The 15648-nt window shown below is 34.6% G+C and overlaps 1 protein-coding gene across 3 annotated transcripts in view; it reads right to left on the bottom strand.

Moving 5' to 3' along the window:
* The window catches only part of UBR2 (ubiquitin protein ligase E3 component n-recognin 2), a 98256-nt gene that overhangs the window by 62561 nt on the left and 20047 nt on the right, over window positions 1–15648 (bottom strand). For all 3 annotated transcript variants that reach the window (XM_011354634.2, XM_011354633.2, XM_011354632.2), the window contains exons 3-7: window positions 12951–13029; window positions 10965–11078; window positions 2986–3113; window positions 920–1058; window positions 258–320 (exon numbers count right to left, since the gene is read on the bottom strand). In XM_011354634.2, coding sequence (XP_011352936.1) covers window positions 258–320; window positions 920–1058; window positions 2986–3113; window positions 10965–11078; window positions 12951–13029 — 523 coding nt within the window. The remainder of the gene's footprint in view (window positions 1–257; window positions 321–919; window positions 1059–2985; window positions 3114–10964; window positions 11079–12950; window positions 13030–15648) is intronic.

Raw genomic sequence — 15648 nt, 5'->3', positions numbered from 1 at the left:
ATCTCTGATGGAGAAATAGGAAAGTAGAAAATATATATTTCATCTAAACATTCATTTTCTGTATCAATCTTACGCTTTAAAAAAACGAGATAAAACAATAATGCAATGCTCAAGAAACATATCTTTAAACATGATTTTTGGCTTATGTTTGCTTTACATTTATGAAGGCAGAGGAATGTTTTCACAAATGCCAAAATACGGAACTAGTTTTAAACTAATAAAAAATAATAGTGTAGGCATGTTTTTAAATTACTTACCACAATTACTGATTTGGCTTGTTCACAATACTGGAAGTCTCCATATCGAACAGACCTACGTCCCTATAAAGATATTTAAAATTAACTTATAAAAACATTATATTCAGTATAACATTTGAATCAGTAAACAAGCACACATATTTGAGCATACAACAACTTTGGTCAATTAATAAGTGTTTATTCTATTCATTGATGAAAAAGTGAATTAAAATAGTTTCCTTTGAAGTTAGCCCAACATTTTCAAGCCATTAGTAAATGTATTTCCTTGAACAACACAATACTTATTCTTCTAGGCTGCTATATAATTTTTTTTTCCAGCTTAAAAAAAGTTTATTTAGGATCATGGAGGCAAATATCAGAAGAAACAGCTAAAGGATTGAGACTTCTTCCCTCTAGAGCCAAGCTTAGTACTTAGGCTGATATAATTTCTATTTTCATAACTGAATATTTCTAATTATTGGGTAGAAGGAGGGCAACTGTATCTACATTTCCTCCTAAACTTTCTGACAACAGCTTAGAGTTACATCCAATATATATTTGGGCTGATATTCAGATGAAATAAAAAAATAGCTTAGACATACATACCTTAATTCAATATTCTAGGACAACTTTTCTGTAATAAAAGTTCAATTATGTGACATTAATATAATGAAATTACTTACGTCTCGATCTACTGTAGTTGCAAAGCCAATGGCTTCTTTTTGTGTACAGTTAACAGCTTTCTGAAGAGTATAAATAACTTGTTCATAGGTATGAACCTCATCATTAAAAAGCATGCAATAGTAGGTGTCACTCTTCTCTCTGTGGGATAAAACATCAGTGATATATTATCTATTTGTATATTGTCTTGCTCCAGCCTGATTTATTAAGAACACACTTTGTTCCAGGGAATGTGCCAGATACTGGGCATCTATCACAAAGTTATCCCTGGTCCCCATGCTCTATAACAGTACCGTACAGTGAGGAATATAGATACTGGATACATAATTCTATGTAAACTGGCTTTTATTAAGAGTAGGATGCTAGAGAGCAGGGTAAAACGGGTCTGGTAGTTCAGAGCAGAATTGCCAGAGAAGTAACCTAAGACCTGAAGTCACAACTAGCTATCAGTGGTTTTTAATAGGGGGCAATTCTCCTTTACCATCTGACCTCTGTTGCTATCTGGCAATGTCTGGAGACATCTTTTGTTGTCATGACTGGAATAGGAGTACCACTGGCATCTAGTGGGTAAGGGCCAGGAATGCTGCTAATTATTCTATAATCCACTGGACAGTTCCCACAATAAAGAATTAATCTGGCCCAAAATGCCAAGAGTGCCAAGACTGAGAAACTTTGGGGTAGAGGAAGGTGAAAGCAAAGGCTCTGAGGGGGCAAAGGTAAATACTGGGAGCTGGAACACAGGGAGGAAGATGAGTCTGGGGAGAAGCAGAAATCTTAAAAGACCTTATAATGGATTTTGACTTTGCCATCTTAAGGGCAATCTAGGATTTGAACAGGAGATATGATCAGTTTGCCTTACAGTGTGAAAATGAATCATGAAGGACAAGAGTGCATATGGCATTCCAGTTGGAGAGGCACTGTTGTCCAAGGAAGAAAAGATGTAATATGAACTAGGACAGCAGTAATGGAGATGAGTTATAAATAAAACAATTTGACAGAAGGAGAACTAGCTGAAATCTTGAAATCTGAATGGATATGGGTAATACAGTTTCTGGGTAGATGGAATGCCATTAACTAAGATAGGAATACATTACAAGAGAAACAAGTTAGATTCTTTTATGCTGGTGGTCCTGAACTTACAACGGAACAAAAAAATAAAAACAAAACTTCTATTCTCTAAGGTGTAACTTTGGATCTTAGATCAATGTTTGCCAACCTGAAGTACAAATGAAGAAGATAAAGTCATTTAAAGGTACTAAGTCATTTTCAACATTTCCAAAAAGGTATAGTAATACCTCACTTTATTAAAAAAATACTTAACCCACAACTAATTATCTGGGAACACTGTTGAGAAAGGAAGAATGGAATACCACCAGTGTCCTTCAGACCCTCACTCCAACCTGTATTCAGCCTTAACTAGGAAAACAATTCCAACAAGCTTGGTTAGAATTATAAGTAAAAGAGAAGGCTGCAGAAGGCAAACACACTGACATGGAAGTTAGCCCTTAACCTTACTAGAGCTGTGGCAGAATACAGTTCTTTGGTCACAAGTCTGTGACCTCCTCAATAATTTAAACACAAATGGTAAATACGATAAATGTACACTAAAAGAAGCTCAAAGTGTGGAATATGTTTTATAAAATTTTAGAATCAAAATGGTTAAAACTGAATTTGAGCATTTAGTCAGAGCAGTTAGTCAGAAAACACATTTATATCTAAGAGCTCAGTCCCTAATCATATCTGATAGTCGAACAAACAGAAATGTAGAATTAGCTTATCAGTTTTAGCACATGAAGAAGAAAAAACTGCCTGTGACTGAAACCGGTGGTAGAGCACCTGATGTGGCTTAAATGTGGCTATCAACCAACTAAACCAACAATGTGAAACCACCAATTACAGTGGATTACACATATTTTAAAACTGTAAAATCAAGGTTCTGAAAATTATTATTCAAAAAAAGAAAACATTATGTTCTAGTCTAGCTGTATTAAAGTTATTGTGAAGAATTAGAATCAAAATGCTTAAAATCAGTGTGAGCAAATACAAAGAATAGATGGGCTGTGCTTACACCATCTCTAAATCTGCTGGCAATTCATTTTCTTTTTCCCAGGTTAGTATCTCCACTGCATACCGAAACATAATAGCAAAAATGTTGTAAGTTCTTGCTATCACATCTGATATATGCACAAGAGGATCCTGAAAAAGAAACAAAAAAATACAATCTTGTTAAATGCACATTAATTCTCCTCTTTCCCATTCTGCCTCTACCCTTCAAAATACTACTGAGTGATCCAGTTTCAGCTTCTCAATTTGATTCTACATATTACATCCTACCTAATCAAGCTTCCTAAATGTTTTGCTCATAATCCCAATTACTGAATCAACTGAACCAAAATATTCGATGGCACTCTAATGCCTAATGAATACATCTAAAAACTTTTAGAATGGCATTCCAGAATCTTTAAAACCTAACATTAAACCATTTTTACAGATTTGTATCCTACTAATTCCCAATTTCCAGAACAAAGGGATATTACCTAAGGACAGACAAGCAATGTTTAGCTTTATATGTATAAAGGAGAGCCTGATTTTGAGGATTCTAAAGGGGAGAAGTCAACAAGGTCAGAAAACTGCTCCTTGGTGTTGTAAGAATCACTTGTCTGCTTTCTCTCAGCTAGGCAGCTTATATATGCATGTAACAGGGAACTTCCCACTTTAGACTTAATTGTAAGTTATTAAATTCCTAGGGTAATGTAAAAAAGTATTACTATAAACATATATTAAGTTTATCATGGTATCTTTCAGTCAAGCCTGGAAAAATGTTACTTACTGCTTTACCTTAAATCTGAACATGTTACTTAGCTCAATGGCTAAACAGTGTTAAATTCATTTCTCAAATAAGATCAGTATGTTCCAACATTATGGAATAGGAATTAGCACATCATTGCAAACATACCTAAGGGTACAGAACATTTTTCTATACCAAAGATAGGCCTGGTGGAACTGATATAAAAAAAAAATGGAGAAGAGGAATAAAAAGAATGTAGGCAAAAGGACAAAGATTCCTAAAGAAGGCAAGCCTAGGGCTTGAAGAATATAAGAAAAGAAAAAGAGTGTTTTGAAGTCTTACTTTTTCTTTTTTATAATAGCTTTATTGAAATATAAGACAATTAGTTGCTTATATTTACATGGTACAATTCAATGAGTTTTTTCAATTATAGTTGGCATATATTAGTTTGTTGTACAGCATAGCGACTAGAGATCTATGTAACTCACAAAGTGATCAACCCACTAAATCTAATACCCCTCCCCCTTACATATAACATTGTTGACTATTTTCCTTATGCTACACTTTATCTCCATGACTCTTTTGCAACTACCCATTTGTACTTCTTAATCCTCTTGCCCCTTTCCCTATCTTCCCCCAACTCCCTTCCCATCTAGTAGCTCTCAAATATTCTCTGTATCTGAGTGTTTGTTTTTATTAGTTTATTTTGTTCTTTAGGTTCCACATGGACATGAAATCATGTAGCATATGTCTTTCTCTAACTGACTTACTTCGTTCAGTGCAATACCCTCTAGGTCCATCTAGTCTGTGTGTATCTTTTAATCTGAAGTGAGTCTCTTATAGGCAGTATAAGAGGGGTCTCGTTTTCTTATCCACTCAACCACCCTATCTTTTGGTTGGGGCACTTAATTCTTTTCCATTTGAGGTACTGGTTGATAGATATGTAGTTATTATTACCATTTTTATTCATGTTTTTGATACATTTTTTTTATTAAAGAAGTCCTTCCTTTTCCTGTAGTACTGGCTTGGTGTAGATGAATTCCTTTAGATTTTTTTTTAATCTGGGAAGCTTTTTATCTGTCCTTCAACTCTAAATGATAGCTTTGTGGATAAAGTATTCTTGGTTGTAGATCCTGGGTTTTCATCACGTCGAATATTTTGTGCCAAGCCCTTCAGTCCTGCAGTTTCTTTAGAGAAATCAGCTGCCAGTCTTATAGGTGCTCCCTTGTAGGTACCTAGCTGCTTTTAAGATTCTTTGTATTTAACCTTTGGCATTTTGATTATGATGTGTCTTGGTGTGGGCCTCTCTGGGTTCATCTTATTTGGGACTCTCAGAGCTTCCTGGGGTTGTATGTCTATCCTTTACCAGGTTAGGGAAGTTTTCCATTATTATTCCTTCAAACAGGTTTTCAAATTCTTGTTTTCCTTCTCCTTCAGGTACTCCTATGACACAGATGTTGTTACATTTTTGTCCCCATAGGCTCCTTAAATTATCATATTCTTGGCTTTTTTCTTGCCATTCTGATTGGGTGTCCTTGGCTTCTCTATCCTCTCTATCAGTGGTTCGATCCTCTTTTTCATTCACTCTGTTGATTCCCTTTAATATACTCTTCATCTCAGATAATGTATTCTTCATTTCTGACTGATTCCTTTTTATAATTTCCATTTCCATTTTTATGTTTTTTATCTCTTTGTTAAAGTTCTGAGTTCATCTACACGTCCCCTAAGTTCTCTGAGCATCCTTATAACCAGTGTTTTAAACTCTGCATTTGTTAGATTGCTTGACTCCATTTTTCCTGGAGCTCTGTTTTGTTCTTTTATATGGGCTCTGCTTCTTTGTCTCCCCATTTTGGCTGCCTTTCTGTGTCTGTTTCTATATACTAAGAGAAGCTCCTAGGTCTCTTGGTCTTATTAGTGTGGCTTTGTGTAGTAGGTGTCCAGTGGCACAGTCCTGAGAGGGGGTTTAGCTGCAGGCAAAGTTTAGCCCTAGCCTGTGCCATCTCCAACCCCCAGGGGCCACCTGTTAAGATTCAGCAAGCAATGCATGGATGCTGTGTTTATAGCTGCCTCAAGAGGCCACGTGAGAAACCTAGGCCAGCTGCCACCATTGTGGGTTTTGGAGCTGCTAAGCAAGGGGCAGAGGGCACACTGAGGACACAACTGGTTGTGGCCTGGGTGGAGCCGTGAGTTGGGAAAGCCAGAGTTTTGGGGAATCCTCTGGGCGGAGCGACCTCTGTTATCCAGTTCCATAACGTCTCAGCTATGGCGGCACTGAGTTCGCACACTGGGAGCGGGGAGGGCCCACCAGAGGAACAGTGGATACTGCCAGCACTTCTGCCCACGAGAAAGCCTTGCTTCTGGCCCTCGCTCCAACTCGGTGTCCCCCTGTAAGTCCCTGGTGCCCCGCCCAAGCAGCCGACCTCATGCTGGTGTTCCGAGTGAGCGAGTTGTCACCACAAAAGTCCAGTCACGGACATGTCCCCTTTAAGAGGAACGTCTGCACCTGCTATAGCTTCTGTCCTACTCAGCCAATTGGAACCAGGCAGCTTGGCATCTTTGGACTCTCCTACCTCCTATCATCCCAGGGTGATTTTTTATTTCTCTCCCTAGTTGTAGGACTTGTTTATCTAGACCCCAGGTGACTCTGCTTGCCGTTTGCTCCATGTTCCTGTCACTACTTTAATGTGGTTGTAAGAAGAGATTTACAAAGCCTCTATCATCTACGCCATTTGCCTGGGCTCCTGAAGTCTTACTTTTCCAAAGGCTGCTTTGTATGTCTCATCAACAAAAAATTTTTTATTTTATCCTACTAGCCAGGTTTACTACTACTATTTCTTATGGAGACTTTAGAAGCTGTTAATGTAGTGAAACCACTTGTATAAAGAAGGAACTAGAACTGGTACTTCCTGGGGGTTCATAAAAGAGTGGGCATTAATAATAATATGAACCTCATACTATGCCAAAATAGAAATTAGAACCAAAAATCAGTTCTTGGTGATATTATCTCACTATATAGTCACTCCATTTCTTACAATTATGTCCCATAACACAAGACATTTAGAAGATTGAAGAATTAGGATAAATAGGATTTATAAGAATTAAATGGTCCTGGGGCAAAAACAACTATCGATTCTTAAGAATCCAAGCCAGTAGGGTCTAAACTCTGTTCTGCAAAATCCCAGGGCCTGGTAGAGCTGTTTCTTATTTAAATTACGGGGGGTGGTGGTGGTGGTGGTGGTGGTGGTGTGTGTGTGTGTATGTGTGTGTATGAGTAGTAATATAAAAATACATTCTGAAATGTGTTATATTACATACTGGGAATCACCAACTGATAATTTTGCTACTACAGCAACCCAGTTTGGGGCAGGACTAGGAACACAGATTTTTGAGCTAGCTTTGTATGCACATGTTAACTTCTTGAAAAATGGTCATTGATTAAAAAAATTATTTCTGCAATGAAGAGATGCTAGACTGTACAAGTCCACTCATATACAATGGTAAATTAAATGCTAGGAAAGACTTCTGCTCAAAGTGCTCTCATCAAAGCATGAGTAAGCTGGAATAAGTAAATAAATGACCATCTTATCCTAAGTTATATTATAGATTGTGACTAATAATTCTAGTTCTTTGATTACATTTATGTTAGAGAATGCAAGCCTTTCTCATTGAGTCAACTTTGATTTACTCTTCCTTCAAACTATAGAAGAATGCAAGGCATACTGTTAAAAAGGTTATCTCTGGTTATCTGAGAGGGCAGTGTGTATTATACTGAACTTTGGTCTTTTATGTGAAATACTTCTATGATGTTTGAATTTTTAAAATGTATACATGTACTACAATGAAGATTTTAATTATTTTCATATGCAAATAAGGTATGAATGAGGATTTCCTCCATACTGCCTATAAAAAACTAGAAATAAACTAGAAACTGAAGTCATCAAAACCTTCCTTATTTCATGAACTGACTTTCTAACAAGGAATACACATTTCAACATAAAAAATAAATTCATTAATGCCTTTTATTTTTTAATTATTGGGCTTTTTAAAGTTAAAATTTTGCTAAAGTAACAATTCTACTGCTAAAAGTGTTTTTAAAAACCAGTATAATGTACCGTCAAAGAGTTCCATTACTGGAGTCTATACTACTTAGGTTTAAAGCCCAGCTCCAGCACTGAGAGAGTGAAATGCTTTGGCCAAGTTTCTCAATCTCTATTAAAACTCAAGCTTCTGCAGCTATAAAATATTGGTACCAGCAGTATTTATCTTGAAGGGCCATTCTGAGAATTAAATGAGATAAACCAAATATAGTATTTAACATACTATTTAGCTATTAATAATCACTGATCTGCATTCAAATGAAATGAGCAGCACTGATAAACCAACATTTCAGATAAAAAATTTTTCACTGAAGTTGTTCATTCAGTTAATATTTGTTACTGAATGAAATTTCATTCCAAAAAGAATTTACAATACCTGAAGAATATATCCAGTGTAATAAAACAGCATTAAAAATAGATGTACAAAGCAGGTAAAATGAAAATAAAAGTAGGAAAATACACTGAAGTCAAGATAATACCTACTTATAAATTCAGATCATATAAATTTCCATACAGCTACTATAGGTAGGTTTATTTCCAAACATTTGGCTCTGTTTTCCAGAAGCCTCAACAAAAGGACACACAATCAGGTTGCAAACAAGATTTGTCCTGTGAGGCCAGTTTGCTGGTCCCTGGCCTATACAGTGAAGAAATGTCCCACTCCAACTGCCAAGAGTTGAGACCTATGGAATTTCTAAATATTATCCCTACAGAAGTATATTTTTGAGTTTTTTCCAACTTTTTCTTAAGATGCAGAACAACAGCAAAAGAAGTTCAATAAAAACAATTCTTTGTACATTCTAAATATCACATAGCTTTCTTCCATTTCAAGCAAAAAAATACAGAAAACTTATATATGTATAAATTTATTAAGTCGGAACCAGGTATGCTAAACATAAAGCTATCTTTTTAATATTTTATAAAGATTTCATTTGTCTTAAGTGAATTCTTAAATAGGAATTATATGGCAGAGCTTGGAAGTTTTATTCTCTGTCAAGTTACTGGAGTACATATTCTATAGGCAGGGTCATGTAATTTTAGCCAAGCAGGTGATCTTTCTAGGCTACTCAGTTAATTCAGGAAATTAACTGAAGTCTGCACTACTTGTTAGCTACCCCATTAACGTATGAGGATAAAGCCAACAGAGTAGTTGCAGGTAGATTCATAATTTTTCTCAGAAAACTATTTTAAGTCGACTTTAAAAGATAAAAATATAACCGAAGTCCTATAGTTTTTCTTTTAAAATAATTTATTGAGATTAAATTCACAGAACATAAAATTAACCATTTTAAAGTGAACAACTCGGTGGTTCTTAGTATATTCATGTTGTGCCACTACCACCTCTATCTAGTTCCAAACATTTCTGTTACTTCAAAGTAAAACCCCTTATCCATTAGGCAGTTTTCCCCCATTCTCCTCTTCCCTAGCCCCTGGTAACCAATAGTCTGTGTTCTGTCTCTAAGGATTTATCTATTCTGGATATTTCATATAAATAGAATCACACAATACGTGATCTTTTGTGTCTGACTTCTTTTTTTTAGTATAATATTATGGAGGTTCATCCATGCTGTAGAATATATCAGTGCTTTATTCCTTTTTATGACTGAGTAACATTACATCGCATGCATATACCACAATTTGTGTATCTATTCACTCATTGATAGAATTTTGGTTGTTCCTACCTTTTGGCTATTGTGAAAAATGCTGCTACGCATGTGTGTGCATGTACTTATTTGAATGGTTGTTTTCAGTTCTTCTGAGTATTTATCTAGAAGTGGAATTATAGGCTCATACAGCATTTCTATGCTTAACTTTTTGAGGAAGAACCAAACTTTTCCACAGCGCTGAATCACTCTGCATTCCCACTAGCAATATACAAGGGGTTCTAATTTTTCTACATCCTTACCAACACTTATTTTCTCCACTTTTTTTGATTATAGTCCTAGGGTATCTCATTATGGTTTTGATTTGCATTTCCTTAACAACTAATGATGCTGAGCATATTTTCTTGTGTCTTGATCATCTGTATTATATCTTCTTTGGAGAGCTGTCTATTCAAGTCCTTTGCCTATTTTTAATTGGGTTGTCTTTTTGTTGTTGAATTGTAAGATACATACTCTGGATACTATACCCTTAAGAGATATATGATTTGCAAATATTTTCTCACATAGTCCTAATAGGAGTGGAGAAATCTGAAACCATGACCACTTGGTGTCTCTCTAACAAATCCTAGAACACTTGAACAAAGTAAATAAAATACAAATATGTTTTCTATAGCACTGAATAATTTTGCACAAATTTTATCTGTTCAACATAGTGGAACAGTCTAAAAGACACTGTCCTATACCATAAACTCTTGGTCATATTTGAGACCTGTAAAGTATGTGTACCAGGAAGGACTATTAATGTCCACTTGCCCCAAATCTATATCAGACCTACTAATAATGCAGAATTCCTGTGAATGCACCCACCTCTCTACCATATAAAAATAAAATCTCAAATGAGGATCTTGAATCAAACATCAAATTGTCACAAGCAGCAGCAGAAATTCAAGTATTTATTTAATAAGTCTACTATATCATTATAAATATCATTTAGAGAAAAATAATACAGGATCAACAACAATTTTAAAAAGCACATGTTTACAGCTATAGTATAATTTGTACTGAGCTATCATCTATCTCTACATATGGTCCCATAACATATCTAATGTCACTGATTTAACAAGAGATGATGATTAGGACTGGCTGCCATGCATAGCTACAGAAAAGAAAGTTATTTGGCCTAGGAAGTCTTAGTCACAACACAAATATGCAAAAAACAACTAAGTTAACTGGCCTACACATATAGGAAAAATAATCCTTTCAATAATAAATGAGAACTTAAAAAAAATCTCATAAATACTTAAAACAAACCTCAAATAAAAAGTCCTAATTAAACTAAATTTTCACAATTTCAAGTGTACTACTAGCCTAGCAATGGTAACGGCATCCATAAAAATGCAAATATCTTTCAAAGTATACCTGGTCACTGTTAATAGTAACAGGACTATTTTGCTTATCCTTTTCTCATATTATAACCTTATTCCTATGTCTGAAAATATTTCAAACTCATGGCAAAAACAGTAATTCCTTAAAAACAACTTTTTGAAAATATTTTTACCTCTTCTTCCTCAATTTCAGAGGTGTTAAGTTCATGTTTTTGACAGTAAGGACCCTCTTTCCAAGCTTCAGTATCACCACAGTCACAGAAACCTCCACCTCCTGATGTTGTCATCTTGAAAAAAAAATTGCAAAGTATCTTGTCAATATTTACTGAGGGCTATCAGATTATAAATAATAATATCAAGTGCTAAGGAAATAACATTGCTAAAGTATTCAATTTTCTTGAAGAGATAAAATTAAATGCCAAACCTCTCAGTTTTTTAAAGTTTATTTTAAATAAGCCTTATTAAGCTAATTTAAGTGATTTCAAAATAAAATAAGCTACTTTGTAGTGAACTAGTAAACTATGAATAATTTAAAGAGGTAAAGTAAGTCCACCTACATGACTTCCTTAATTAGGAAAATCACGAGGGTTTCGAGCTGGGTTTTGACTAAATTGGTATAGTGTTGGCATCTATGCTATCAGTTTACAATGCTATAATGTAATACACCACATTTAAGAGTTATAAAGACTCCTATAGCTGCTGTCTCCTAGAAGAGTCTAATAGTGTGCTTCACTTGCATCAAAGTGACCAACAAAAACTATAGAAATAGTTTATTTTTCCTTTCTAACACTCCATAAATAGTATTTCTTGAAAAAGAAGGAAGTTCAGGAAATACTAAAGTGGACTGCCTCATCATAAAAAACTTTTCACCACCTACGATTCAAAAATTATTCATATTTCCTTAAGATATGGAAATGATTCAAGGAATCTGGCAAGACAGATCTATTATTTAATAACTGGTAGACTGGAAATCCTGCTTTTTAAATAACACTGTAAGAGAGAGTTTAGAAATGGGTATTAGATGCAAATTTTAGATGAGCTCTATTATATTCTGCCTAAAGAAAGTACTTGTGTGTTATGTATCACAAATAATTAATGTAAACCTACATATGACAGTTATTCCCAGGAGTGCAAAGATATATGTCAAAAAACATGGGCAAGCAGGCACTTGGAAAATAACCTTACCCTACAGCTTTTATACTTCTTCTCATTACCAAAGATAGGCAGAACAGCTTAAAGGAAACTGGAATTTTCCTACTGACTTATGTAAATAAAGAGAACACAAAAATACAAATTCAATTTTGTAGCTGTTTTTAGTTCATCATTATTAATATTTGGGTACTGTGAATAAAAACAAACAGGAGGAAAAGTCCTGAACCAACAGGGCTCCTGAAGTAATAAGACTGTGATATTCCTTCCCTACCATTTTAATTTGAGATTAGGGTGAAAAAAGTTCTAGCTACTAATAATTCCCTAAATTTTGAGTATTCATAGCTCTGCTTTCAATTTCTAGTAGAAGAATTAAGACAGGTTTAGCAATAATCTGCCTTTGTTTGTATCCCTGACTTAAAAGCAAACATACATGATTTTTGGAAAATTACTGACTGCATTATAGCAGTAAAAAATAAAACTGGTGAGTCTTACGTTCTGGAATTGGGCCCTCTTCTACATTGTACTAGATACCTCTTTACTATTAAGAAATCACAAATCTTTTGTAGAAGGTGACCAATAGATATAACATTTCTACATTTCTTAGATGTATAATTCTGTCACTTTTCCTTACTCCTTGCCTCACACAATCTCCTTTCGGAACCTCCCTCTCCCACTTTTAACTCTCACCTTTATCTTCTGATTTTTGATAACCCTCTTAATAAACCTAGAATTATGAAGATAACATTAAACAATAGCAAAACAAACTAGTTGAAAACCAATATGGAGGAGCTGATATCTGTGTTGTCTTTCTTAAATCATGTGTTCCAAGAAGTCTGGATTCCTAATTCATTTCTATACTGCCATCGTATGTTTAATGATGTTTAAATAACACATTTCTTAATTCATTCTTCCCGGTTTGAGTTAAATCTTGGAATTTTAAAAAGGCAGAAAAGGTATCTAGTATAAAATTTGATACTAGGTATGGTTATTATCTGGACATTACTAACCCTATATCGATGGTCTTTGTGAATACTTCCCAAAAAGCACTCCATGCATAAAACACAAGTTGGATCAACTGCACAGTCTCTGTAAAGTTAAAGAAAAAAAATGAGAGTGTCATTAACTGTATATTTTACAACATAATATTTCAATTTGGAATCCATTCTAATACTGAAGTGTCTTGGTGTTAAAAGAAAGGAAATATTATCCCCAAAGATCTGCCAGATCGCTGATTAATGAAGTCAGCTGAGGAACTTGCTTCTCATACTGGATGTGTACTAGGCAGTCTTTGAAGGCACATATTACCAGAATGGTAATCTTCCCCAAACATTTTATATTAAAACACACAGATGTTTATGTTATAGATTAAAAATTTTATGACTTAAGATATATTTTGAGATTTCAAATAACTTTCTCCAAACAGATGTTTAAGTCCAAGGGTTTTCAAAGTGGTATGTATATGCCTACCTAGGATGCAAGAAAATACTAGAACTTATATTTCTATTTAAGCTGATTTACAAGGGAAATTAAACATTCTAAGTGTCCAATATACGGACTGACAGGGGTCTCCTCACTTGACTGGATGTCTGATGGTCACACAACACACATAGTCCTAAGATATCCTGATGGGAGAGTCGTAGTTCCACGAGGTGGATGGGTTGACGGTGGTGTACTCAGTCATTTCATTTGCTTTATCATACTGCCAGTTAGACAGATACATTTATAGATCATACCTCAAATAGTAAAATCTCCATAATTCCATGAAATGAGATGGGGAATTATGAAAATCTTACATTTCCCTTATTCTCATTTCTGTATCCTCATAGGCTACAACTCTAATGTGCTTACTGTGTGCCCTTTTATTTGTGTATGTTCTTGCAAAATATTTTTGAGTGCACATATTTTAATGTATGCAAATGTGTTATATGTTGTATTTTACTTAATTTTTCACTTCTATAACATGATCTATTCATTTTGTATATTCACTTTGTACATCTGATTTGCTGATTGGTTCTAATCACTACATAGTATGCTGTGGCATGTAGTAGCCAAAACATTTTCTTTTCACTCTCCTGCACTGGATACCTGGATTATCTCCGGTGCCTTTCTAGCACAAATGATGCTGCAAGAAACGTCCCTATAAATGTTCTCTTATGATCTGTTTGATCCATAAGATTTGATCCACAAGACTTTCTTTGACATATAAACCCAAGAGCAGAACTGCTGAGTCGTGTACATGTGAAGTTCTTATTCTGAGTGCCATGCTACTGTCTAGAACGGCTACACATCTCCCATAAGCGTGTTGAGGGTTTTTATAGCCCTGAATCTTCATCAGCACTTAGTTTTATCTGGTTTTCTACTATCTGCCAGCCTAACATACATTAAATGATATCTTACTGTTTTAACTTGCATTTCCCTGATTGTTATATTGTTCAAGCAACTCTTTATATGCTCATTGCTTTGGGGGCTTCCTTTTTTATAAACAGCCTGTTTTTATCCTTTGCCCATTTTTTCTGCTGGGATTGCTTTTTTTATCTTGCTTATTTACTGTAAATCTAGTATAATCTAGTCTGGAGAATATTAATCACTTGGTAATATTAAACATTTGCAAATAGTCTCCCATTTGTCACTTGTGTACAAATTTCGCCCATGGGGTCCTTTGTTAAGTAGAACTCCTTATTTTGATGCAATTTACACACACACACACTTGTAATAATGACAATTTTATCTCTTTTTTTATAATATTTATACTTTTTATTTATTTTTCTTCCCTTATTCTATTGACAAAGATCTCTGGGAATATTTTAAACAGTAGCAGTAATAGTAGGAATCCTTGTCTTGCTTTCGATATTAAACATATCAAAAGTTCTCCATTAAATATTACGTTCACTGTAGGTTTACTAATAAAGTGCTCTTCTAGAAAAAAACAAGGATTTATCTTGCCTTTGTAATGGGTGCATCTGCCAGGTACCTAAACCCACTGTTCAATCTCAATAAAACAGAAGCAGCCAAGTATCATGTCCTTCTTGATATGAAGAATTAAGAAGTTACAGTGATTGTCACTCCCCCACCATATAACAGAATCTAATTAAGCCTAACTACCTGTTTAGAAGAAATATAGGTAATAAAGAAACATGTTAAACAAGACCATAGGGACACAATCAGTCAAATATTGAATATAGAAAATTCCATAGGATGAATGACCTGATTTTTTAAAGAAACAAATGAAAAAAAGAAAAGAGGGAGAGGAGCTAATACAGATTAAGAGAAAAAGATGAGAAAAAACAGCCAAATAAAATACGTAAATTTTGAATCCACATTTATGAGTCAATCAGGACAATTTTAACTCTGGCTAGATATTAGAAAATATTAAGGAATCGATTTTTTAGGACGTTAATGGTTGTAGAGAAAAATAGCTATATAATGAGTCCTGATAAAAAGGCAAGCTGTCTGGAATTTGCTTCAAAATAATTTGGCAGGTTGGGGAAAAAAATGAGTGTGTGTGCGTGCATACACATGCGTGGAGGCATAGATTAAAAAGTTGCCATATGTTGGTAATTGCTGAAGCTGAGCAATGAGGACATGTCAGGTCTATTATACCATTACCCTACTTTTATTATGTTTGAAAATGTCCGTAATAAAGTTTCTAAAAATTCAATTTGACAAATATTCAATAAAGTACCCTTACATATACTTTGTTTGCTA

This window comes from Pteropus vampyrus, unplaced genomic scaffold (genome assembly GCF_000151845.1).
Source record: "Pteropus vampyrus isolate Shadow unplaced genomic scaffold, Pvam_2.0 Scaffold18, whole genome shotgun sequence".
Classification (NCBI taxonomy): domain Eukaryota; kingdom Metazoa; phylum Chordata; class Mammalia; order Chiroptera; family Pteropodidae; genus Pteropus; species Pteropus vampyrus.
Note: the sequence above shows the minus strand (reverse complement) of the source record. Positions and strands in the feature narration are given on the sequence as shown.